The sequence below is a fragment of the Bos indicus genome, chromosome X, assembly GCF_029378745.1.
Source record: "Bos indicus isolate NIAB-ARS_2022 breed Sahiwal x Tharparkar chromosome X, NIAB-ARS_B.indTharparkar_mat_pri_1.0, whole genome shotgun sequence".
NCBI lineage: Eukaryota > Metazoa > Chordata > Mammalia > Artiodactyla > Bovidae > Bos > Bos indicus.
The window spans coordinates 92,901,857-92,926,179 of NC_091789.1; the positions used below are offsets into that span (position 1 = coordinate 92,901,857).

Consider the following 24,323-nt stretch of genomic DNA (forward strand, 5'->3'; position numbering starts at 1 on the left):
TTCAGATGCTTATATCTTTCCTTTTCTCCTTTGCTTTTTGCTTCTCTTCTTTTCTCAGCTATTTGTAAGGCCTCCTCAGACAGCCCAAATTCCTAGAAACTGAAAGTAAAATGGTGGTTGCCAGGGGTTTGGGGAAGAAGGAAGAAGGAGTTGGTGTTTAATAGGTATCGAGTTTAACTTTGGAAAGATGAAAAAAGTCCTGGAGATGGATAGTGGTGTTGACTGTACAATGCGAATATATTTAATCACTGAACTGGGCACTTAAAATGGTTAAGATGCTAAATTCTATGTTATGTGTATTTTATCACAGTTTAAAAAATTACGCTCAGTGAAAGAAACAAGACACAAAAGATTTGTGATTGTATGACTTCGTTTATATGAAATGTCCAGAATAAGCAAATCCAGAAAGAGATTAGTGGTTGCCTAGGGCTCAGGGACAGGAGTGAATGCTAACAGTCATAAGACTTCTTTTGGAGTGATCGCCATGTCCTAAAATTAGATTTGGGTGATTTTTGCTTAAGCCTATATAAATATACTATATTCTATATACATATACAGTATTCTTGCCTGGAGAATTCCACGGACAGAGGAGCCTGGTGGGCTACAGTCCATGGGGTTGCAAAGAGTCAGACACGACTGAGCGACTTCAGTTCACTTCACCTTTGCATTGTACAACTAACTCAGGTGAATTTTATGGTATGCAAATTTTACATCAAGCTACTTTTATAACTACATAACAATAATAACTTTTAACTATTTTAAAATTTTAACCTGTAAATTATGAGTCCCATACTGAAACAAACAAATGAATAAATACATGGAGAAGAAGACAAAGCTCTTTTCCCAGTAAAATTCCAGTTTGTTCAGTCACTAAGTTGTGTCCAACTCTTTATGACCCCATGAACTGCAGCATGCCAGGCTTCCATGTCCTTCACTCTCTCCTAGAGTTTGCTCAAACTCATGTCCATTGAGTCAGTGATGGCATCCAACTATCTCATCCTCTGTTGCCCCTTTCTCCTCTTACCCTCGATCTTTCCCAGCATCAGAGTTTTTTTTCCATTGAGTCAGGTCTTCCCATCAGGTAGCCAAAGTATTGGAGCTTCAGCATCAGTCCTTCCAATGAATATTCAGGGTTGATTTCCTTTAGGATTGACTGGTTTGATCTTCCTGCTGTCCAAGGAACTCTCAAGAGTCTTCTCCATAAGTTTGTTCTTTACATCTGTGTCTCCTTTGGTGCCCTGCATGTAGGATCATCAGTACCGTCTTTTTAAATTCCATATATATGCATTAATATACAGTATTTATCTTTCTCTTTCTGACTTACTTCACTCTGTATAATAGGCTCCAGGTTCACTCACCTCATTAGAACTGACTCAAATGCATTCCTTTTTATAGCTGAGTAATGTTCCATTGTGTATATGTACCACAACTTCCTTATCCATTCATTTGCTGATGGACATCTAGGTTGCTTCCATGCCCTAGCTATCATAAATAGTGCTGCAGTGAACATTGGAGTACATGTGTCTCTTTCCATTCTGGTTTCCTTGGGGTGTATGCCCAGCAGTGGGATTGTTGAAAAGAACAGATTTTTGGACTCAGTGGGAGAAGGTGAGCGTAGGGTGATTTGAGAGAATAGCACTGAAACATGTACATTACCATTTGTAAAATAGATGACCAATGTAAGTTCGATGCATGAAGCAGGGCACCCAAAGCTGGTACTCTTGGACAACCCAAAGGGGTAGGGTGGGGAGGGAGGTGGGAGGGGGTTTCAGAATGGGGGGACAGGTATACTTGTGGCTGATTCATGTTGATGTATGGCAAAAACCATCACAATATTGTAAAGTAATTATCCTCCAATTAAAATAAATTAATTGAAAACAAACAAAATGCAAAGAAAAAAAAAGTCTTCTCAAGCACCACAGTTCAAAAGCCTCAATTCTTCAGCTCTCAGCCTTCTTTATGGTCCAATTCTCACATGCATACATGACTACTGGAAAAAACCATAGCTTTGACTATATGGACCTTTGTCAGCAAAATGATGTCTCTGCTTTTTAATACACTGTCTAGGTTTGTCATTGACCCATCTTTCAAGGGGCAAGTGTCTTTTAATTTCATGGCTGCAGTCACCATCTGCAGTGATTTTGGAGCCCAAGAAAACAAAATCTGCCACTGTTTCTACTTTTTCCCCATCTATTTGCCATGAAGAGATGGGATCGGATGACATGATCTTAGTTTTTTTTTGTTTTTTTTTTTTTAATGCTGAGTTTCAAGCCAGCTTTTTCACTCTCCTCTTTCACCTTCATCAACAGGCTCTTTAGTTCCTCTTCACTTTCTGCCATTAGAGTGGTATCATCTGCATATCTGAGGTTGTTGATATTTCTCCCAGCAATCTTGATTCCAGCTTGTGATTCATTTAGCCTGGCATTTTGCATGATGTACTCTGCATATAAGTTAAATAAGCAGAGTGAAAATATACAGCTTTGACGTACTCCTTTCCCAATTTTGAACCAGTCTACTCTTCCGTGTCTGGTTCTAACTGCTGCTTCTTGACCTGCACACAGGTTTCTCAGTAGACAGGTAAGGTGGTCTGGTATTCCCATCTCATTAAGAATTTTCCACAGTTTGTTGTGATCTACACAATCAAAGGCTTTAGCATAGTCAATGAAGCAGAAGTAGATGTTTTTCTGGAATTCCTTTGCTTTTGCTATGATCCAATGAATGCTGGCAATTTGATCTCTGGTCCCTCTGCCTTTTCTAAATCCAGCTTGTACATCTGGAAGTTCTCGGTTCATGTACTATTGAAACCTAGCCTGAAGGATTTTGAGCATTACCTTGCTAGTATGTGAAATGAGCACAATTGTGCAGTAGTTTGAACATTCTTTGGCATTGCCTTTCTTTGGGACTGGCTATACATGTATTAATAAAAGAAAATCATCATATCAGATCAGATCAAATTAGTCACTCAGTCGTGTCTGACTCTTTGTGACCCCATGAATCGCAGCACACCAGGCCTCCCTGTCCATCACCAACTCCCGGAGTTCACTCAGACTCACATCCATTGAGTCCGTGATGCCATCCAGCCATCTCATCCTCTGTCGTCCCCTTCTCCTCTTGCCCCCAATCCCCCCCCAGCATCAGAGTCTTTTCCAATGAGTCAACTCTTTGCATGAGGTGGCCAAAGTACTGGAGCTTCAGCTTTAGCATCATTCCTTCCAAAGAAATCCCAGGGCTGATCTCCTTCAGAATGGACTGGTTGGATCTCCTTGCAGTCCAAGGGACTCTCAAGAGTCTTCTCCAACACCACAGTTCAAAAGCACCAATTCTTCGGCGCTCAGCCTTCTTCACAGTCCAACTATCACATCCATACATGACCACAGGAAAAACCATAGCCTTGACTAGATGAACCTTTGTTGGCAAAGTAATGTCTCTGCTTTTGAATATGCTATCTAGGTTGGTCATAACTTTCCTTCCAAGGAGTAAGCGTCTTTTAATTTCATGGCTGCAGTCACCATCTGTAGTGCCACCATCATAATACTAATTGCTTCAGGCAAGAATCACCAATGGATGCTAAATTGGTGAGTGGAAGTTCTGAGGAAAAATAGGAGAGATACATAATCTCAAAGTATATCCCTACAAGATACTTCTTAATGTTAATTACAAAGGAGAAAGAGTACATTTCGTTGGAGAAACCTGGAAGACAGCATCTTAATTGAATGATCAAAATTAATACCAACATGTCTGAGTTGGTATTAATTAAATGAATTAACAAATACTTTGTGATTCTGGAGACACTGAGGAGAACACAGCGTCACTGCTGTGGAATTCCTGCCAAAAATGCATAATCCAAATTTAATCTTGAAATAACAGCAGATAAACCCAAATTTAAGGACATTCTTCCAAAGCACTGACCTATGCTCTTCAAAAACATCAAGATCGTGTCAGTTAATGGAAGAGCAAGATGTTGTTCCAGATTGGAAGAAATCCAAAAGACCTGATAAAGGAAGGCAGCTCGTGACCCAGGATTTCCTTTTCCTATAAAACAACAGTATCAGCACACCCACTAGGATGGCTAGACCCAAAAGAGTCAGATAACACAGTGCTTGAGAAGATGTGGAGAAATCGAAACCCTCATACTCTGCTGGTAAGAACGTAAGAAAACGTCTTTGTTTTAGAAAATTCATACTGAATTTAATTGAAGGGGCATCACATCTGCAACTATGATCAAATACTTTAGAAAAAATTATAGATAGATACAGACAGAAAAAGAGAAGGAGAGAGAGGAAAAAAATGGTATTATTCTGAAGCTTGGCAATTTTTTTGTTTTTGCCAATCTAATAAGCTAAGGTTATGAGAACTAGACTGCAAAGAAGGCAGAGCACTGAAAAATTGATGCCTTTGGATCCCACCAAAAGAGGTGACTGGCTTGAGAGGACAATTAATTAAAAGAAAAATTACCCACTTACGGACCTTTATAGTCAAAGCTATGGTTTTTCTAGTAGTCAAATACGGATGTGAGCGTTGGACCATCAAGAAGGCTCAGCACTGAAGAATTGATACTTTTGAACTGCGGTTCTGGAGAAGACTCCTAAGAGCCCCTTGGACAGCAAGGAGATCAAACCAGTCAATCTTAAGGGAAATCAACCCTGCATACTCATTGGAAGGACTGATGCTGACGTTGAAACTCCAGTATTTTGGTCATCTGATGCGAACATCTAACTCATTGGAAAAGTCCATGCTGCTGGGGCAGAAGGAGAAGAGGGCATCAGAGGATGAGATGGCTGGATGGCATCAAGGATGCAATGGACATGAACTTGGGCAAACTTCGGGAGATGGTGAGGGACAGAAAGGCCTGGCATGCTGCAGTCCGTGGGGTCACAAAGAGTCAGACACGACTGGGTGACTGAACAACATTAATAAGCAAAGAATGAGATCTCTTTGTTTAATTTTCATCTCTTTAATTACAGGGAGACCATTAAAAATGTCCTAGAACCCATAACCCATAATGACTATACAGTTTACAAAGTCTGAGAAATATTTAATGAGTGTCCACTCTCTACTAAGTTCCAGTGGTAAAAATATAAAACATCACATCTAGCAGATATGAAATCATACCTGTTGTTTTAATTTTACAGTTCCTTGATAGCTAAAAAGATTCAGTTATCTATTTATATATTATACATATTGGCCATTTCAGGTGTCTTCTCTGAATTACCTATTCATGTCTACTGTCCATTTTCTAGTGCGTTGTTTGTCCTTTTCTTATTGATTTGTAGATGCCCTTTATATCTCCTAGAATCTAGAGACTGGTTCTTTGTCACATACATCAAAAGACTAGATGGAAACAATCAAGTCTGTGATGCTCAGGATACGCATAGTGAGGATCTTCCAGTTTTAAATGCCAGGTCTTGCAAACAAGGAAATAGTTCTTGCTTGTGCTGTGGGTCACTGTTGACTTGAGTATGTTTGAAAACTGAGGAAAAAATTAGAATGAAGTCCAATTCACAAAATTTATGGCCTGTATTCTGCTGTTAAGGAAAGGAATTAATAATTCTGCACCTGGCCTGTGTAATTATTCATTACAGTTGACCACTGAACAACTGGGAGGAGTTTAATCTGTGTATAATTCATAGTTGGCCCTCCATACCCATGGTTCCTCCACACCCCAGGATTTAAAACACCCACCTATCAGTGGACCACACAGTTCAAACCTGTGCTGTTCAAGGATCAACTGTTAAATACTTTTTACTTGTAATATATGTTATGTGTTTAAACTCTATTTAACGTTATGTTAACATTTTTTAAAGAGAGGAGACATACTTTTTTTTTTTCCAATTGCCATCGGTATTTCCAAGTAAATAACTGCTAATCCCACTATTTTGTTTAACAGAAAGGGACATTGAAGCCTGGGGAATGGGCATGGCTTGCCCAGCTCCATACAGGCAGGCATTAATCTGATTAGAACCTGTTTGATTTAGCTCCTCAGGCCAGGGTGGGGTCCAGCTTGACTTTAGCTTTCTTCTTCCTTCCACTTGATAGCTAAATTTGCAATTCGTGCCCAATAAATGCTCCTTTGGAAAAAGGCCCTTAATCAGATTTATGCTTCATAAATCCTCAGAGTTGGTGCAGATAGAGCCCAAATTCAAACCATTGTTGGGGACACTGTTAAGTTAGTCACCAAGTCATGTCTGACTCTTTAGGAGCCCATGGACTGAAGTCCACCAGGCTCGTCTGTCCATGGGATTTTTCAGGCAAGAATACTGGAGTGGGTTGCCATTTCCTTCTCCAGGAGATCTTCCCCACCCAGGGATCGAACCCGCGTCTCCTATGTCTCCTGCATTGCAGGCGGATTCTTTACCGCTGAGCCACCGGGAAATCGGTGCTCTGTACTAGCCTCCTGGTTCATAGGAAACACTCAGTAGTTGCTGGGGTCACCCTCAATGCAGGAGTGAGTCTGGTGGGGAAGTCAACCTGCAAATCAGTTCTCAGTGACAAGCTAAGTGCTCACTGGGAGTCCCTAGGGGAAAGCCTAGGCGCCTAATTCGTGCTCCCAGGTGACACAGTCAGTACTTGTGTTTCTGGCCGGTCTCTGATGGTGGGGAGGGTTGGAAATTCCCATAGTTCCCTCAAAGGATGGGTAAGGAGAGAGCTCGGTTTATTTTCCCATCTGTGAAACGGGGGCATAACAGTGTCACGAAGACGTGCGCGGGTGGGCAGTTTCAGGGGCGAGGCGGATGAGTGGAGGAACGGGCTTTCTCTCCTCCCTCCCCCATCTTTCCCATCTTGGCTTCCACGGTTTAGGAATTTGGTGATTGGACGGTTTCTTCTTGGATGGTCAGAAGACCTCCCGACGCGACCCTTTAGGGACTGGCACACTAAAAGGTCGGAAAGTTGCAGGAGCCAACGTTCCGCTCTCCTACGTCCTCCGCGCCCGGCTCCACTCAACCTCCAGCTCCTTCCCTCAATCCTCCCGCTCCCCTCCTCCTTCGTCCCCGCCCCGCTCCCGTTCTCTTATTGGCCGACCGGACCGGCCCGGGATTTAAAGGGCCCGCTCACCGCGCCGCCCTGAGAGCTGCAGCTGGTCCCGGCCTTGCGGCCTGCGGGGGAGGCTGCCGGGAGGAGGCAGCGACGACGCGGCGGCGGCACGTCCCCAGCCCCTTGGACCGCAGCTTCCTTACTGCCAGGTAGGTCCCCGGTGGTGCACGCTCGGCTCTCCAGCTTGCATCCTGAGTCGGCCTCCTCTTGCGGGTCTGCAGTGCGTATGCTAGGGCCCCTTCTCCATCACCTTTCCAACTCCCCCTTCTGCCGTGTCCCTTACCGCCATCTCCACCTCCCTGCAGCCCCCGGGGCTGGGAAGGGCTTTGTTGGCGGCCGGGTGGGGGTGGGATGGGGCGCGCGGGGGATACAGGACACCCCCCACCTCCGTTCAAGGAGAGATGCACACGGTCCCCGAGTGTCACAGGATCTCCCGCTCTGCCCTCCACACAGTGTGACTCTACCTTTCAAACCAGGGAGCCCTTCAATTTGATATACAGGCCTAGAATGTACACCATTCAATCACCATCGGACCCGGACTGTTCCCAGCGTACAAGAACACAGATCCTTCATTCACCTCAGGTCACAGGCTATGTATGGGCACCCGGGACACCCCCCCCCCCCACACACACACACATACACACACAGTTGGCGGCTCAGTCTGATGTACCTGACACTCGCACCCTCCCCCCGCCATACCCTAAACTGAAATCTGAGTGCTCAAATCCGTCCCTTGAGCATCATCTCTGCCCCATGGACATCCCAGCTAGCCTCCTCTGTGTCTCTCCTTTGGCAGGTCTATCCATCTGTCCATCCATTCGTTGGGGGTCCGCAATGGCCACCTTCAGCCGCCAGGAATTTTTCCAGCAGCTGCTGCAGGGCTGTCTCCTGCCTACTGCCCAGCAGGGCCTTGACCAGATCTGGTTGCTCCTTGCCATCTGCCTCGCCTGCCGCCTCCTCTGGAGGCTTGGTAAGTGCCTGCCCCACCATGGGCCACCATGCCAAGCCATATCACACCTGCAACATTTATCCATACCAAGGCCCACTTTATTCTGCCATATCTTGCCAAACCAGGCTCCTATGTGTCCAGCCTACCACATCACACCAGGCTAAGCCCCACTCTACCACCCCACATCCTACTAACCTGGCCACCCCATGCTACATCACACCAAGTCTCATCCTGCCATGCCAAACCATGCCTTTCAGTATCCCTGGGTTCTGGGACTCTTGAAAGCTGAGGTTCTTAAATCTTGGGGTCTTGAAATGCCTACATCCCAAGGTTATAAAATTCTGAAATGCACATGTCACAGGGCTATGGAAAGTACCATGTATCCCAAAGTACCATGTCACAGGGTTTGGGGATTCTGACATGTTGAAATTCTCACATTCTATGCTTCCAAAATGCTGGCATTCTGGATTTCTAGAATCATAATAAGATTTCTGGATTCTAAGATTCTGAAATGTTTCCACAAACCGGGGCATGCCTTTATCTAAAAGATAAGATTCCAAGTCCCCAAGGTTCCTATAGGATGCTGAGAATTTTGGAAATCTGAGACTCAGAAGTTCTACACGTTCTTTTTTCTTGTTCTTTTATCTTAAATGGATGTTTTATTTTTCCCCAGGTTTATCATTTTGAAAAATTTCAAAGTTACTGCAAAGCTAAGTTGAAAGAATAGTACAATGAACACTCATATACGCATCACCTGATTCTCCAACTGTCAACATCCTGCCACATTAGCTCGCTCTATCAATCGCTCGATCATCTTCCTGAATCACTTGAATAACCTGCTGACACTTCACCCCAAATCCTCTTGCATGTGTCCCCCAAGAATAAGGACATCTTCCCCCCACAACCATAGCCTAAAGCATCACCCCTCAGGAAATTTAATCTCAATGCTATAGTGTTATCCAATATAAGTTATTCAGATTTCCTCCAGGGTTCCCAAAATGACCTTTATAGATGTCTCTTTTCTTTAAACCCAAGCCGCCTCCCCAGCTCCCCAAAACCTGCTTTGTGTCACCTGCAATCCCACCACATTCCAACCTCTAAGCCTTTGCCTGAGCTGTGAACTCTGCCCAGGTTGTCCTTCTACCAACCCTCCTCTAGTTCCCTATCATGTTCTCTCTTTCTTTCACCCAAAGGGTTGCCATCCTACCTGAAGCATGCAAGCACCGTGGCAGGTGGCTTCTTCAGCCTCTACCACTTCTTCCAGCTGCACATGGTTTGGGTCGTGCTGCTCAGCCTCCTGTGCTACCTCGTCCTGTTCCTCTGCCGACATTCTTCCCATCGGGGTGTCTTCCTCTCCGTCACCATCCTCATCTACCTGCTTATGGGGTATGGGCGTGAGTCTTCATCCCTGTACCATCAGCAGAAGAGTGGGTGGGGGTGGGTGGGTCCCCAGGGCACCCCTCATGAGACTGTCCAGGACAGGGAGGGCATAGGATGTTTCTGGAGGTGGTGGAAATCTGGGAGGCTTGTTCTTTCCAGAGGGCTACCCTGGACAGGTGGCACTTGAGCTCCCCCTGGAGGAGGGAGCCCTGGAGAACTCTTCCTCCATGAGGTTGTGCAGGGCAGGGAAAATACGCTGTCTCTGCACCTTGGTTTTCCCCCCCTTTGCGGTGTCTGAGGCCAGGGGAGTCATAGGGCCAAGATCACCACCTTTTTCCTCAGTGAGATGCACATGGTGGATACCGTGACATGGCACAAGATGCGAGGTAGGCAGCCCTGGCTCTGTCCCCCGCCCCAGCCCTCCAGCCCCACTCCACCTCTCCTAAATCCCCCCACCCTGTCTCTTTCCTTCCCCATGCTTCTCCCTCATCTGCCTAGCTCACTGGACACGCAGCCCTCAGACTCCCCTCACGTCTGTGTTTCTCTCTACCATGCCTCTTCCCCCACCCCATCTGTCTGTCCCATCTCATGTCCGTGCCTGACTCTCCATAGAGTCAGAACATCTGCCAGTCCTGGGCCCACCTGCTCAACTGCCTGTCTGACCCTGTGCCCACTCTCCACCCTTGCACTCTTCTTTCCTACCGCCTTTCAACCTGGTGATCCCCACATCCCCCCATGGCTACCTGCTCTCTTCTCATCCACTTGACCATGGGCACCACATGTAGGGGCCCAGATGATCGTGGCCATGAAGGCGGTGTCTCTGGGCTTCGACCTGGACAGGGGCGAGGTGGGCGCAGTGCCCTCACCTGTGGAGTTCATGGGCTACCTCTACTTCGTGGGCACCATCGTGTTCGGGCCCTGGATATCCTTCCACAGCTACCTACAGGCCGTCCAAGGTCACCCGCTGGTGAGGCCCTGGGTAGACAGGTGGGCAGGGACCGTGGGAGCCACCATGAGGCAGTGTTCATGGAGCCTTGATCCCCATAGAGCCGCCGATGGCTGCAGAAGGTGGCCCGGAGCCTGGCGCTGGCCCTGCTGTGCCTTGTGCTGTCCACCTGTGTGGGGCCCTACCTCTTCCCGTACTTCATTCCCCTTGATGGTGACCGCCTCCTTCGCAAGTGAGCACAGCCTTCGAGGCCTCTGCCCGGCAGTGAGGGGGTTGGGGAGGGACCTGGGGTCTCCCCAGCTCTGAGCTTGTCTCTTAATGCTTCTATCTGTCTTCTGTTACTACAGCAAGAAACGCAAAGTCAGGTAAATGAGGGCAGGTGCTGAGGGCAAGTGGGGCTGACTTGGGTGTGGGGGCATAGTCTGTAACTGATTGGTTCTGTGAGTCTGAGACTGATCATCTACCCAGTGACTAGACAGAGACTGAGTGTTTGTCTGAGGCTTTGGTTTGACCATGATTGGCCCTATAACTCAGTAGATACTCCATTACATACTGTACCTGTCTGTCCATCTGTTCTGCTATTCCACCATTAGAAGCAAGTTATATGAGTGCAATAGAGAGTAACAGATATGTGTCGGTTGGCGATGCTGACCTGTCTGTGACACTGGCTAGAGGTGTGTGTGGGTTTCTGCCTGTCAGCCAGGGACTCCTTGTGTGGGACTGGAGTTCTGGCTGGCTGGCTGGCTATGCGGTTGTCTGTGATGGGAGCATGTAGCTGTCACTAGATAGGCTAAACCTGGCTTGTCTCTAACTGTGGCTGGGAATGGATCTGTGGCATGTTGTGTGTGTGTCTGTGATGATTCTGCCTATGGATCTGCCTTCTCTGGCTCTTCAGTATTGTTCAACGGAGGGGCAGGACTGACCATCCACCCCTGGTGTGACTAGGATTTCATCCAGCTCTTTGATTACATGAACTTCTCCTCTCCTTACTGGCTGCTGATTGTGTCTGATGCTGAATGAGGCTCTGAAAGGTGGGATGACTTGCCCACTGTCACCCAACTACAGCCAGACATTAATCCCAGGCCTGAATCCAGAACCTACGCTTTTTCCAGTGGAAGATGTTTCCTGTCTTTGACCATGTCTGATTGTACAACTGACAGGATGACTGTCTCAAGTGTAGAATTGTGTACGTGTACATAACTGGGTGCTTGACGATCTCTGAGCCTAACTAAAGGACTTCTATGTGTCTTATGGTCACTGAATCTGGTCAGAGAGCTGGGAGTCTGATAGTATGTGTGTCTGCCCATGTAGCTGTGAGATCAGCCTCTAACAGTGGCTGGGTCTGGATGTCTGGCCAGGTGAAGCCGTGGGACCATGTCATATCATAGAGCAGCTCACACATCAATTTGAGCCACCTGAAACTAACCAACAGAGCATGGAAGGATGGATGTGTGTGACTATTATAGCATGACTGTCACCTCTTTTGCTGCCATGTTTCTGTCTGTCTTGTCGATGAACAACTCAGACCAGCTTCCAGGGCCTCTCTGACTCTCTTTCCTTTCTTCTCTGCTGCCTTCCTGACCCCTAGGGGCACCATGGTAAGGTGAGTCTACGGAGTTGGGCCAGGGATGCTGGCAATTGGGGGGTGTCACGCCTGGACCTGGGCATGATGCCTCTCTCTCTGGCTCCTTTTCCCCCAGGTGGCTGCGAGCCTACGAGAGTGCTGTCTCCTTCCACTTCAGCAACTACTTTGTGGGCTTTCTGTCCGAAGCCACGGCCACGTTGGCGGGGGCCGGCTTCACCGAGGAGAAGGATCACCTGGAATGGTGGGGAGGGCTGGGGGGCTCCATCTCCCACAGGGTGCTGCCTAGAGGAGCATCAGGGAGGAGGGGGGATGCTCCCAGGGGAGGGAACAACTAAGAACAAAAGTGTGACTCTCAGGTGGGTTAAATCCCAAATAAGTTTGCGTGTCTCTTTTGCCCACAGGGACCTGACAGTCTCTAAGCCACTGAATGTGGAGCTGCCCCGGTCCATGGTGGAAGTTGTCACAAGCTGGAACCTGCCCATGTCTTATTGGCTAAATAACTGTGAGTCACAAAGTCATAACTCCAAGAGGGTTGGCAGTCAACCCACACCCCTTTTCACATTCATACAACAAGTTGAAGATAGTAGGGACCAAAAAAACCTCCCAAACAACTTCTGTCCTTGTGGAGTTGACATTTTTGTTGGGGGGAGCAGTATAATTTTAAAAAAGACACAGTAGTTCAGGTGGTGATATGTGCTGTGGTAAGAAAAATAGAGAGAAGGTGAAGATGATCTGGGAGTGTTAGGGGTGTGTGGGTGGGAGTGGATGCAATTTTAAATAAATCAACCAGAGCAAGTCTCCCTGAGGAGCTAGTCTGAGCAAACACCTAGAGGTGAGAAAGAATCAATGCAAATATGTATGGGAGAAATGTAACAGATGGCAGGAACAGCAGTGCACAGGCCCTGACGCAGGTGTATACCTGGCACATTTGAGGCACAGTGAGGAGACCAGTAGGGCTGGAGCAGAGGGAGCAAGGGGATGAGTGGCAGGAGGTGAGGTCTAAGAGGTGACAGAGCCTGGTCCTATAGGGTGTCTCTGCCCACAGGGAGGACTTTGGCTTTTTCTCTGAAAGAGACAGAGCAGGGGTATGAGCAGAGGAGGGCCACGGGCTGCCTTGGCCTGTTGTAACAGGATCCTCTGGCTATTGTGAGGAAAGACGGGGTGTTGAGGAGGGCAGCAGTGGAAATGGAGAAGTGAAATTCTGGATAAACTCCAAAGCTGGAACTGACAGAATATGCTAAGAGTTTGGTTATGAGAGTCAGGGGAGGAGCAGATCAAAGGTGATAGTGAGGCTTTTGGTCCTGATGAATTGGAAGGGTTTAGTTGACATTGGAAGGGTTTAGTTGACATTGGCCACACTTGGAAAGGTTGGGAGGGATAATCAGGAGCTAAGTTTTAGATAATGTGAAATTGGAGGCCATTATAGAGAGACTTCATCCTGGGGGCCCTGAGAGGTTGTGGGTATCCTCACCCTGCCCTAATGGCCCCCCAGGAAGGGCAGGGGGAAAGCTTAGGAGACTCTTGCCCCACCTCTCCCCACCCCCCGTAGATGTTTTCAAGAATGCTCTCCACCTGGGGACCTTCTCAGCCGTGCTGGTCACCTATGCAGCCAGCGCCCTCTTGCACGTGAGCAGAGCAGAGTGGGATCAGGATGGTAGCTGGGTGGGGGTGGTGGGGCCTCCTGCTCACTCACCTCACTGCCTCCAACCCCACCCCAGGGCTTCAGCTTCCACCTGGCTGCAGTACTGCTGTCCCTGGCATTTATCACTTACGTGGAGCATGGTGAGTGCAGAACCCAACCCAACAGATGGGGTGGGTGGCTGGTGTTGGTTGGTGGCGGGCTGGAACCACTGTCACCTGAGGCTAACCTGACAGTCTTACCTTCCCCTTCCCTGCATCTGCCCTAGTTCTCCGAAAGCGCCTGGCTCGGATTCTCAGTGCCTGCGTCTTATCAAAACGGTGCCCACCAGACTGTTCACACCAGCATCGCTTGGTGAGGATTCAGCCTAGGCAGCCTTGTGGTCAACTCCCCCCTTCAAAAATTATTTCTCTTTCCATCTTATATCTATCTCATGGTGCCCAGCTTTCTCTTCCAGTCCTGAACCATGTTCATAACCTCACCTCTATTCACTGGCATCCATCTCTCTAATAAGAATGTATCAAGCAACTGCTGTATACCCACCTAGCGTTTATTTTCCCAATGAACATTTGTTGAGCACCTCCTGGTACCTGGCACTGTTCTAGGTGCTGGAGACACAGTGATGAACAAAATAAACCAAAATTTCAGCCCTCTGGGACAAACATGTTAACAGGGGAGACAGTAAATAAAAAATAAGTCAGTTAAGTGTAGTAGCTTGTTAGGTTGTGATTAGTGCCAAGGAGAAAATACATAATGGAAGGGGCGAGGGAAATATCAGGGATGAGTGGTTTCAAGTTTAAGTGGGGAAGTGACTTTTGAGTTCTTTAACTGAAGGAGGTAAGGAAGGGGAGCATTTTGGGCAAAGGGAACAACCAGAGTAAAGGCCCCGAGATGGGAGAGAGCCTGAAATATTTGAGGAATAGTGAGGAGGCCAGGATGGCTTGAGCAGAGCAAGTCAGAGGGGGAGAGGCGGGCCCTGTAGGTCATAGTAGCGATTTGCTTTGGTTTGTGTCTTTTTTTCCTCATTCTTTTGGCAACAAGAAGTATGGAGAATGTCAGATTTGCCTCTAACCAGCCAGCCAATGTTTATCACCATAAACCCCCAACTCAAAGCCCCACCCATCATTCTTCCTCCTCTGCCTGAATGCTCGAATCTCCCCCAATTTGGACATTCTCAAGCTAACAGTATCCTCATCCTTGGATACCCCTTGAGCTCCAGGAGGATCAGAACCATCTCTTTCCTACTCTGGCAGGGGGTGCCCTGGACATCCTTATTCCTGTGCCTAGAGTGTTTCCCTCGGAGAAGGCAATGGCAACCCACTCTAGTACTCTTGCCTGGGAAATCCCATGGACGGAGGAGCCTGGTAGGCTGCAGTCCATGGGGTTGCAAAGAGTCAGACATGACTGAAGCAACGTAGCAGCAGCAGCAGCAGCAGAGTGTTTCCCAGGGAGCAGCTGCCCAGGTGGGATTGGAGGACAGTGATTAGGTCCAGCTGCCAGGCTTATCCATCTGTCTTCCACAGGGCCTGGGGGTGCGAGCCTTAAACCTGTTCTTTGGGGCCCTGGCCATCTTCCACCTAGCCTACCTGGGCTCCCTGTTTGATGTTGATGTGGACGACACCACAGAGGAACAGGTAAGGTGGCCTGGGGAGGGGGGGACCCTGGGCTGGGGGTCACCCAGGGATGTGCTACCTGCTCATCAGAACCATAAGAACAAAGGTGTGGAAGACAAGGCATGAGGACCTTGTGTCCAATGTCTCCAGCTTGGGTAACCACTGCTCCTTTGTCCTTCTCTCCCATTGTCCCTCTGGTTGATTGATACTGTTGGGTCTTTTACTTGGATAAAGTGTGCAAAATATGTTTATTTTACTTATAAAATTTATTTTCTATAGATAGAATATAAAATCTGAGTTTTCCTTTTTTAAAAGTTAATTATTTCATCATATTGTTACTTAGGTAGAACTCGCAAGTTTTATTTATTTAATTTGTTAAAAATAGTTTTACTTATATTGATTGTGCAAATCCTGGATTCTACTTTAAAAGTGTATGTTAAAATGTATATACTGTTTTTATTCAGGTAGAGTGTGCACATTCCAGATTTTACTCCTCTTTAAATGAAAAACAATTTGAAAGTAATGTTTATTTATATGGCACTAACAGGATCCAGGTTTTGCTTCTTTTTTTTTTTTTTTTTTGCCACACCAGGCATCTTGCGGGATCTTAGTTCCCTGACCAGGAATTGAACCCTGGGCCACCACAGTGAAAGGACCTAGTCCTAACCACTGGACTACCAGGAATTCCCTTAGTTCAATTTTTAATTGAAAATAAAACTTTATGTTTTATATTTTGTCATTAAAAAACAATTTTTGATTTTTCATTCAGGTTGAATGTGTAAAATCTGGGTTTTGCTTCTTTTTAAATAAAATTGTTGGTTTTTTATTAAAACTTTAAAAAATAGTTAATGCAGGAAATTCCCTGGCAGTCCAGTGGTTAGCACATGGCGCTTTCACTGCTGAGGCCCAGGTTCAATCCCTGGTCAGGGTACTAAGGTCCTGCTATCCTCAAGGCACAGCTAAAAAAAAAATAGTTAATGCATATCGCATGGTTCAGACACCAAACAGTGTACAAGATATTCAGGGGAAAGTCTTATTCCTACCGTCTTACCTCCATCCTCTTATGGGTACCCATTTTTGTTCATTGTATTGAACTATTCTTCTAAAATATAAGCATAATAAGCAGATATAAAAAAATATTTTTAATTCCCTCCCCCTGGTTTTTACCCTAAAGGTAACACATGAATGACACTGTGCTGCATGTTGCTCTTTTCACATAATTCCTGAAAACTTCCCACATTAAGACACAGAGAAGGGACTTCCTTGGTCCAGTGGCTAAGACCCTGAGCTCCCAATGCAATGGGCCTGGGTTTGATCCCCATTCAGGGAACTAGATCCCACATACCACAACACCTGGCACAGCCAAATAAATAATTTTTTTTAAAAAGACACAGAGTATCCTCATTCATTTTTTCCATTGTGATATAATATAGTTTGTCCCTTATCAGTGAACACCCAGGTGATTTTCCACTCATTTTCTATTGTAAGTAATGCTACAGCAAGTAATAACGTCACATCCATGTGGATTCACAGAGGAGCAGACAGAACTGTAGGATCTAGTCTTGATAGCAATGGAGAAGTTACCTTTTCACCCTCCCACTAGCAGTGTGTGATCGTGCTTGTCACAACAATAACAGAGTGCCTCTCACACTTCACAGATATGTTTGTCAGTTTGAGTGGAAGGATGATGCATGAGGCTGAGTATCTTTTGATATGTTTAAGAGCGATTTCATTTTTTTTCCTTTTCTGAAAATGGCCTACTCACCTCCTCTGCTAATGTCTGTCTTTTTAAAAACTCAATTTCTAGGAACTCTATATATAAGGGAGAGTACAGGTCAGAGAGTGGGATCGCCTTGTCTCGTATTTAAATTTTTAAAATAGGAGAAAACACAAAAGAAAAAAGACTAAGTCTGCTTACCTTTCATATGTACTCAATCTCTTCTCTGGGGCCTCACTCAGGGTTGCAGTGGAGTCACAGAAACATCCTTGAGCAAAGGATGGGTTTTCCTGAGATCTTTATTCTTGCTGAGTGGGACCAACCATCACCTCTTTCCCACAGGGCTACGGCATGGCATACACTGTCCACAAATGGTCAGAGCTCAGCTGGGCCAGTCACTGGGTCACTTTTGGATGCTGGATCTTCTACCGTCTCATAGGCTGAGACACATCTGTGGACCATCACAAGCTCCCTCAAGACCCCTCCTCAGGGTGCCAGCTCTGATGGGTGATGAGGGAAGGCCCTCTAATTCTTGACCCTCTCTCCATCCTTGACCCCTCTCAACACCCATACACAAACACACACACACACACCGTTTCCATGCCTGTCAATCCCCACCCCACCACAAGGCGGGAAGGGAGTGGTCTCTCCTGGGACCTAGGGGTGGGGGATGCTTGGGGAAGCAGAGAGGGGGAGATCCAGGGCCTCCCCGCCTTCCTTGTCCCTTTTTATACAGTTTGTTATTATCAAATAAAAGTAGAAAATATACAAAAGCCTCTTTCTTCACTGCTCAGTGGGGAATAGAAATGAATTAGGAAGGGGATACAGCATGGATAAAGGTTTGGAAGCTAGAAACCATGAAGAGGGAGGTTGTGATTGGTTTGTAGTTCATTTATTATCTTTCATGATTGAATGATGAGCCTGAGGATAGTACTGCTAGATGTGAGTGGGACCAGGACAGATTGGATACCTGGATATGGGGGAGGCCTGATACTAATTGTTTCAATTGGCTGAAAAACTGAGGAATTCCCATTCTAACTGGTTGCCCTGACTGGGACAGTGGAGGAAAAGCAAGACTTATGAAGAGTTGATGCCTATTTGTCCTTAGGACTGAGGGGTGTGGATTCTAATTGGATAGAAGGCCTGGGTTGGGTCTGGAGACTGACTGAGTAGTCTGGGTGCCCACTGGGTTAGAGTTATGGAGTTTTGATTCACTCTTAAGAGTTGGCACAGAGGGTTTGAGGGCCTCCATGTCAATTGGCCAGCAAGGCTGAGGGGCTTGGGTTTTGATTGGTTGTTCTGACTTGAAGTCCAGATGGAGATGGCCTGAGGGAGAGGTGGAGGCAGCAGTAAGATTTGATCTGCCTGTTAGCTGTATCCAACTCTCTGCAACCCCATGGACTATAGCCCGCGGGTTCCTCTGTCCGTGGGATTTCCCAGGCAAGAATACTGGAGTGGATTGCCATTCCCTTTTCCAGGGGATCTTCCCGACCCAGGGATCGAACCCACGTCTCCTGCATTGCAGGTGGATGCTTTACTGCTGAGCCACCAGGACTTATTTGTTTTACGTTTCCTTGCCCATTTTGGGGGGTTAGGATTGAAGGTTGATCTGGGAAAAGTTTTGGTTGCTCTGCTTTTACAAATAAGTGCAACGCAATGCTGATTCAACAGCAGATAAACACCCGATTTCCGATGGGATGGAAACAAGGGAAACAAGCCAAGACTTGCCACAGATTGGCTTCTGGCTGAAAATGCCCACCAACCAAAAATGGTACCACGCGCGAGGGCGGGGTCGGCGGCACACAGACAATAACTATTGGTTGAGAGCGGCACGGGCCTCCTTTCCAGCTCCTCCATTGGCCAGTTCCATAAGGCGGAACCTGTGAGAGGTTGGATTTTGAAGTAGTGATATTTCGGAGCCAGCGAGCGATCTTAGTGAGACCCGGGAGCCTGTGGGAGAGGCCGCTGCAAACGCGCTGTTGAGTGAGTTGCCCTCCGCCTGAAATGCCTCTCCATCCCTTAGCTCTCAATTGCTAAATGGCCAGACCTTGGCGCGCCTGCGCGAGACCTTTCCCCCGCCCCCACTTCCCCCGCCCCCACTTCCCCCGCCGCTTTGCCACCCTCACCACCCCTACGCGCCTGCGCCGGGCGGTCGGCTACTGCGCGGTTGTCGGGACTGCAAAAGATCTGCTTCTCATCAGGCAGCTGAACCAGAAAGTTCTGGTTCTGATTGGTGGTCTCTGTATTTGCCCCTCATTTTCCTATTTAGCTCCCGGCGCAGGACCCCTGCCCTCCACTTTCCTCTTTCCTGAGGGTTGGCTGCAGTGTGAGCAATTTCGGGAGGGGTCGGATAATCCCATACACTGAACCTGAAGGTGTAGTTCTGATTAGTCATCTTTTTTGTCTGTCCTGCGGTTTCCAGGACTATGGGGAGGGTAATAGCTTTCTGTTGCAGGATGCAAGACAGTGACCCCTGCAAATCTTGTCGTGTCCTCCCCTAGCAGACCAGTGAGGCATGGCACCGGGTCTGGCTCCTGTGTCTCCCCCAGCGGACTGTAACCCCTGAGGGCGGGTATCAGACCTGGTTACTGTGTCTCCCTGCCAGAGCATGACCAATGAGGGCTGGGACCTGGTCTGATTGTCGTGTCTGGCCACCAGACTGTGACCAATGAGAGCAGAGACTAGGCCTGATTCTATCTTCCCAGTGAGACCAATGAAAGCTGGGACCTGTTCTGGTTCCTGTGTCTACCATATCATATGGCTCCCAGAGGGCAGGAACAAGCTTTTGATTTTTCTGTGGCCTTATATTCATGTTTTTAAAATAGTATATAATTAGATTATTTTAATTGAGTCAGTCTTAATCGGTTAATTGAGTCCACTTACGTTTCTTGTCATAATAAACTATTTGGATTTGATTTTATGATCTCATTCTATGCCTTTGTATTTGTTCAGTTTTTTTTTTTTATTCTCTTTTCTACATATCCACACACCACCATCAGCCTACAAAGACATGACCACCAACACCAGCCCCATGCACCCCTACTGGCCTCGGCATCTGAGACTAGACAACTTTGTGCCTAATGACTACCCCACCTGGCATATCCTGGCTGGCCTATTCTCCGTCTCTGGAGTCTTAGTTGTGGCCACATGGCTGTTGTCAGGGCGTGCTGCGGTCGTCCCACTGGGGACTTGGCGGAGACTGTCCCTGTGCTGGTTTGCAGTATGTGGGTTCATTCACTTGGTGATTGAGGGCTGGTTCAGCCTCTACCACGCGGACCTTCTCGGAGACCAAGCCATCTTATCTCAACTCTGTGAGTCCTGGGTTCTTCAATATGCTGTGCAAGGGAATTTCCTGGACAAGGATTGGTTTAGATGTTTACCCACCCACCAACTCTTATTCCATTTGTTTAAAATAAATTTTAAAAATTTAAACTTTTTGCATATATATTCACATGGGTCCAAAATGAAGCCATTTAGAGGTATGCAGTAAAAATTTACCTTCTATCCACCAAGTTTCCCCAAATAATTGCTTATGTTTCTTTTCAGGGTTTACACATAAATTACACACATAAGCCTCAGTTTGCTCAACTGTAGAAGAGGGATAATAGTCATACCCAAATACATGTAAGACACTTGAACAATGTTTGGCAGACAATACATGCTATATAACAGTTTATCATCATCATCATCATTTTAATTTTTCCTTTTGTATAAATGGTAGCATGCTTTTTTTTAAATGAACTTTGCTTCTGAACTTTGCTTTTTTTTTGATGAGGACATTCATCATAAGTTTATAAGGAGTTTTGAAAGCATAAATGTTACAGAATTATTTGACTTTTCCAGTATTAATAGGTATTTCCCCAAATCTTTTACTGTTACAAACAGTATTCCTTTTTGGCCTCATGAATAAATCTGCTAGAACATTCTTCTTCAAGTCTCTGTGGAGGTCTGCTTTCATTTCTCTTGGGTAAATGTGGAGGAGTAGAATGTCTGGGTCCTGTGGTAGATGTGTGTTTAATATTATGAAAAACTGCCAAACTTTTCAAGAATGGCTGCACCATTTTATATTCCCACAAGCAGTATATTAGAGTTAGTTTTTCCACATCCTCATCAACACTTGATATGATCAGGTGTTTATTAAATTTTAGTCCTTCGAGTGGATGTGAGTGATATCTCATTATGGTTTTAATGTTTTTATTCACCATCTAGAATCCTCTTTTGTGAAAAACCTATTTCAGTCTCCTGTATATTTTTATATTGGGTGATCTATCTTTTCCTTAGTGATCTCTGCTTACTCTTTCATTTACTCATCTGTTCACCTTCGAGCTCTCTCTCTTTCTCTCATTGGATACTTTCCTCACTCCCTCATTTACACCTGCCTGATTTTATTCCACAAACATTTATTGAATACAAGACAATCATAGCAACACTTAATGTTCTGTGTCAGGTTTGCACACATTATCTTGTATACATATAAAAACAGCTGCCCCATTTCACAGATGAGGAAACTGAGGCATGGGGAGGTTATAAAGCCTGCTTTCTTACATGAGCCCTCGGCTCTCACAAGTCTGACTTCCTTTTCCTGCTGATATTCTTCATATAAGTTTCTTGTCTTCCTCAGGGAAAGAGTATGCCAAGGGAGACAGCCGATACATCCTGTAAGTGTTTGTCAAGGGAGACCTGCATTGTTTTGGGGGGAGGTAAGTCAGGGAGCATTAAGGGGTGCCTTGTAGGTAGAGCACAGTGATGCCAGTGCCCCTTCCATCCTTTCTCTTGCAGGAATGATAACTTCATGATATGCATGGAGACCGTCACGGCTTACCTGTGGGGACCACTCAGCCTGTGGGTGGTGATTGCTTTTCTCCGCCACCAACCCCTCCGCTTTGTCCTACAGCTTGTGGTCTCTATGGGTGAGGAGAAGGCCCACAGTGGGTGCTTGAGGGCTTGATGGGGGATCTACAGACATGGGGGCATTCCTGCGGGTGGGACTTCTCAATTGTGCCCATCCAGGGCTGAGTCAGACTGAATGACAAACTCCCTGAGGTTTTGGAACAGCCATGCCCCTCCAGGCCTGTGTTCTCAATCCAGGAGAGTTCATTTCTTCTCCCACTCCATCACAAAGTCTCTCATGAGGGTTACAGTTACATGAGGTGGCTGGATCAAGATTCTGAGCTTCCTTCATCTGAGATTCAGTCCTCTTATGTTCTTATGTTGTTAGCTTTCTGGAAATGTGAGTTCTCTTTAGTCTTGGAATCCTGAGCTGTCTTGAATGAAAAGATTTTGAGCTTAAATTCTGGAGACATGAACTCTCTTGAGTTCAGAAAGTCTCAGCTTCTGATTTCTGGAATTCTCACATTTCTGATTTCTCAAATCTTCAGTCATGTGATTTCAGAACTTTTATGTCTCTGAATTTGGGAATCCTGAGCTCTAATAACTTGGAAAATGGCTTGGAATTGTTCCTCCTCCTTACAGAGTTTCCTTCTCCTTCTACCTCCCACAGGTCAGGTATATGGAGATGTACTCTATTTCCTGACAGAGTACCGTGATGGATTCCAGCACGGGGAGCTGGGCCACCCACTCTACTTCTGGTTTTACTTTGTTTTCTTGAACTCCCTGTGGCTGGTGGTGCCCGGACTCCTCATACTGGATTCTATAAAGCAACTTGCTCATGCCCAGAGCATACTGGATGCCAAAGCACCCAAAGCCAAGAGCAAGCAGAACTAAAGAGTGATGAACTAGGCTTAAACACCGGCTATTGAGGAACTCTCCACCTACCAGAAGATCCCAATCCTTGCTCCCACAGGTCGGAAGGACAAATTGAATTGATCCTGTCAAGCTCAGGTTGATGGGTGGGCAGTGGGAAGAAAGGAGCCATGCGGAGCCACTGTCAGGAGCCAATAGGACAAAGGTACAAGAGAACCTAGGAAGTCTGTGATGGGGACAATTTTTTAAATCAGGAAATAAAGATCTTGACCCTATACTGAGAGATTTTTAATTATTAACCCCAGAGATGCCCCATGACTGACCCTATAGATCCTTCCAGCACTCGTTCCACAGACCACCATTCTCTCAGCCATAGACCAGCATCATTATCCCATAGACCTCAAACCTATGACCTCACAAATTTCCATCACTGACCCCACAGATTCCCCTGATGGTTAATTAGATCCATGAATCACATCTGTAAAGTCTTTTAAGGCATGATTGTCCATCCACACCCTTGGCATTCTCTCCAAAATATACCCTTTCTTGTTTTGAAATATGGTCAGGCTGAGAATTTTCCAAATCCAAGTTCTTCAGTTTACTCAGCCTCTTATCTCCTGATCAGGTATCCCACAAATACCCCATTACTAACCCCATGTATCCCCTATTACTCCAAAGAACCCCATCACTACCTTAAAGATTCCCATGACTCACACCAGAGACCCCCACAAAAGTCACTCCACTACACTCCCATCACTCACCCCACATACTCCATCATTAAATCCTAAGATACCCATCACTCTCCCCACAAACAGCCTTTCATTTGCTCCATTGATGGAGAGAATCATTCACCTCACAGACCTCCATCACTCACCCCACAGACCCCATCACTTGCCCCAAGAGACCTTCCATCACTTACAACTCTATGACTCACTCATAGATCCCCCATCATGTATTGCACAGACCTTATCACTCTCCTACCAAATGCCCTATCATTTATCCAATAAGTCTCATCACTCACCATAGATCCCTCAATCACTCACCCTGTAAACTCCCCATAATTACTTTGAAGAATCTATTTACCTTACATTCCCCATTACTCACCCTATAGATCCCCAATTGCCCCACAGATCTTCCATCACTTACACCATATCCTATCACTCATCCCACAGACATCCCTTCACTCACCCCACAGACCACTTATCATGTACCCACAGATACCCCTAACCCTACAGACCCCTATTGCTCATCCAGCAGTCTCTGTCTTTAACCTCATAGACCTTCAGTCATAAAACAAATGGGTACTTGAGAAATTTTGTGGAGATGACCATGAATAATTAAACTGCAGATACCTATAGATGGGCTCCAGGTGACCTGTGCAGAGCAGGACTTCAGTTTACTGCTTGAGCCTACAGTGTCACTTTTTGAGAAATGCCTCACTGTTAACCCAAAACCCTGCATTAATTTCTCACCTCAGATCCATCACTTACTTCATTATTTTCTTAAGGCATGATGGTGCCCTTGCTCTCCCTCAAGCATAGCAGGCACAGCCCCACCTTCTGTCCATTGCACTCTCTTCTCTCTGTGCCATTTACTATCCCTTTGCCCTTGAGCATGTTTTCCCATGACATTCTTTCAGTGCTTTCATATGTAAAATGCTGATAATGATAGTACCTACCTCAGGATTTTTATGCAGATTAGATGAATTAGTATATTTAAACTATATGGTATACACTTTGTTGAATGGAAGAATGAACAA

The 24,323-nt window shown here is 46.3% G+C and overlaps 2 protein-coding genes across 6 annotated transcripts; both read left to right on the forward strand.

Moving 5' to 3' along the window:
• Window positions 1-7,053: 7,053 nt before the first annotated feature.
• PORCN (porcupine O-acyltransferase) lies at window positions 7,054-17,634 on the forward strand. Of its 4 annotated transcripts, XM_070784665.1 has the most exons (15): window positions 7,054-7,181; window positions 7,829-8,002; window positions 9,175-9,367; window positions 9,704-9,747; window positions 10,147-10,328; window positions 10,409-10,539; window positions 10,655-10,672; window positions 11,896-11,910; window positions 12,008-12,133; window positions 12,294-12,394; window positions 13,442-13,518; window positions 13,611-13,674; window positions 13,800-13,885; window positions 15,055-15,165; window positions 17,204-17,634. In XM_070784665.1, the coding sequence occupies exons 2-15, from the start codon at window positions 7,867-7,869 to the stop codon at window positions 17,303-17,305; spliced, it is 1,386 nt and encodes a 461-aa protein (XP_070640766.1). In that variant the 5' UTR covers window positions 7,054-7,181; window positions 7,829-7,866; the 3' UTR covers window positions 17,306-17,634. The 4 variants fall into 4 exon arrangements, with proteins under 4 accessions (XP_070640766.1, XP_070640767.1, XP_019811943.1 ...); XM_070784666.1 differs by lacking the exon at window positions 10,655-10,672; XM_070784667.1 differs by lacking the exon at window positions 7,054-7,181 and having other exon boundaries at window positions 8,655-9,367.
• Window positions 17,635-18,689: 1,055 nt separating this feature from the next.
• Window positions 18,690-22,839, forward strand: EBP (EBP cholestenol delta-isomerase). 2 transcript variants are annotated; one of them, XM_019956329.2, is made up of 5 exons: window positions 18,690-18,844; window positions 19,861-20,172; window positions 21,483-21,519; window positions 21,641-21,771; window positions 22,362-22,839. In XM_019956329.2, exons 2-5 carry the CDS (start codon window positions 19,872-19,874, stop codon window positions 22,583-22,585), a joined length of 693 nt encoding a protein of 230 aa, XP_019811888.1. In that variant the 5' UTR covers window positions 18,690-18,844; window positions 19,861-19,871; the 3' UTR covers window positions 22,586-22,839. The 2 variants fall into 2 exon arrangements, with proteins under 2 accessions (XP_019811888.1, XP_019811889.1); XM_019956330.2 differs by lacking the exon at window positions 18,690-18,844 and having other exon boundaries at window positions 19,843-20,172.
• The last annotated feature ends 1,484 nt before the right edge of the window (window positions 22,840-24,323 follow it).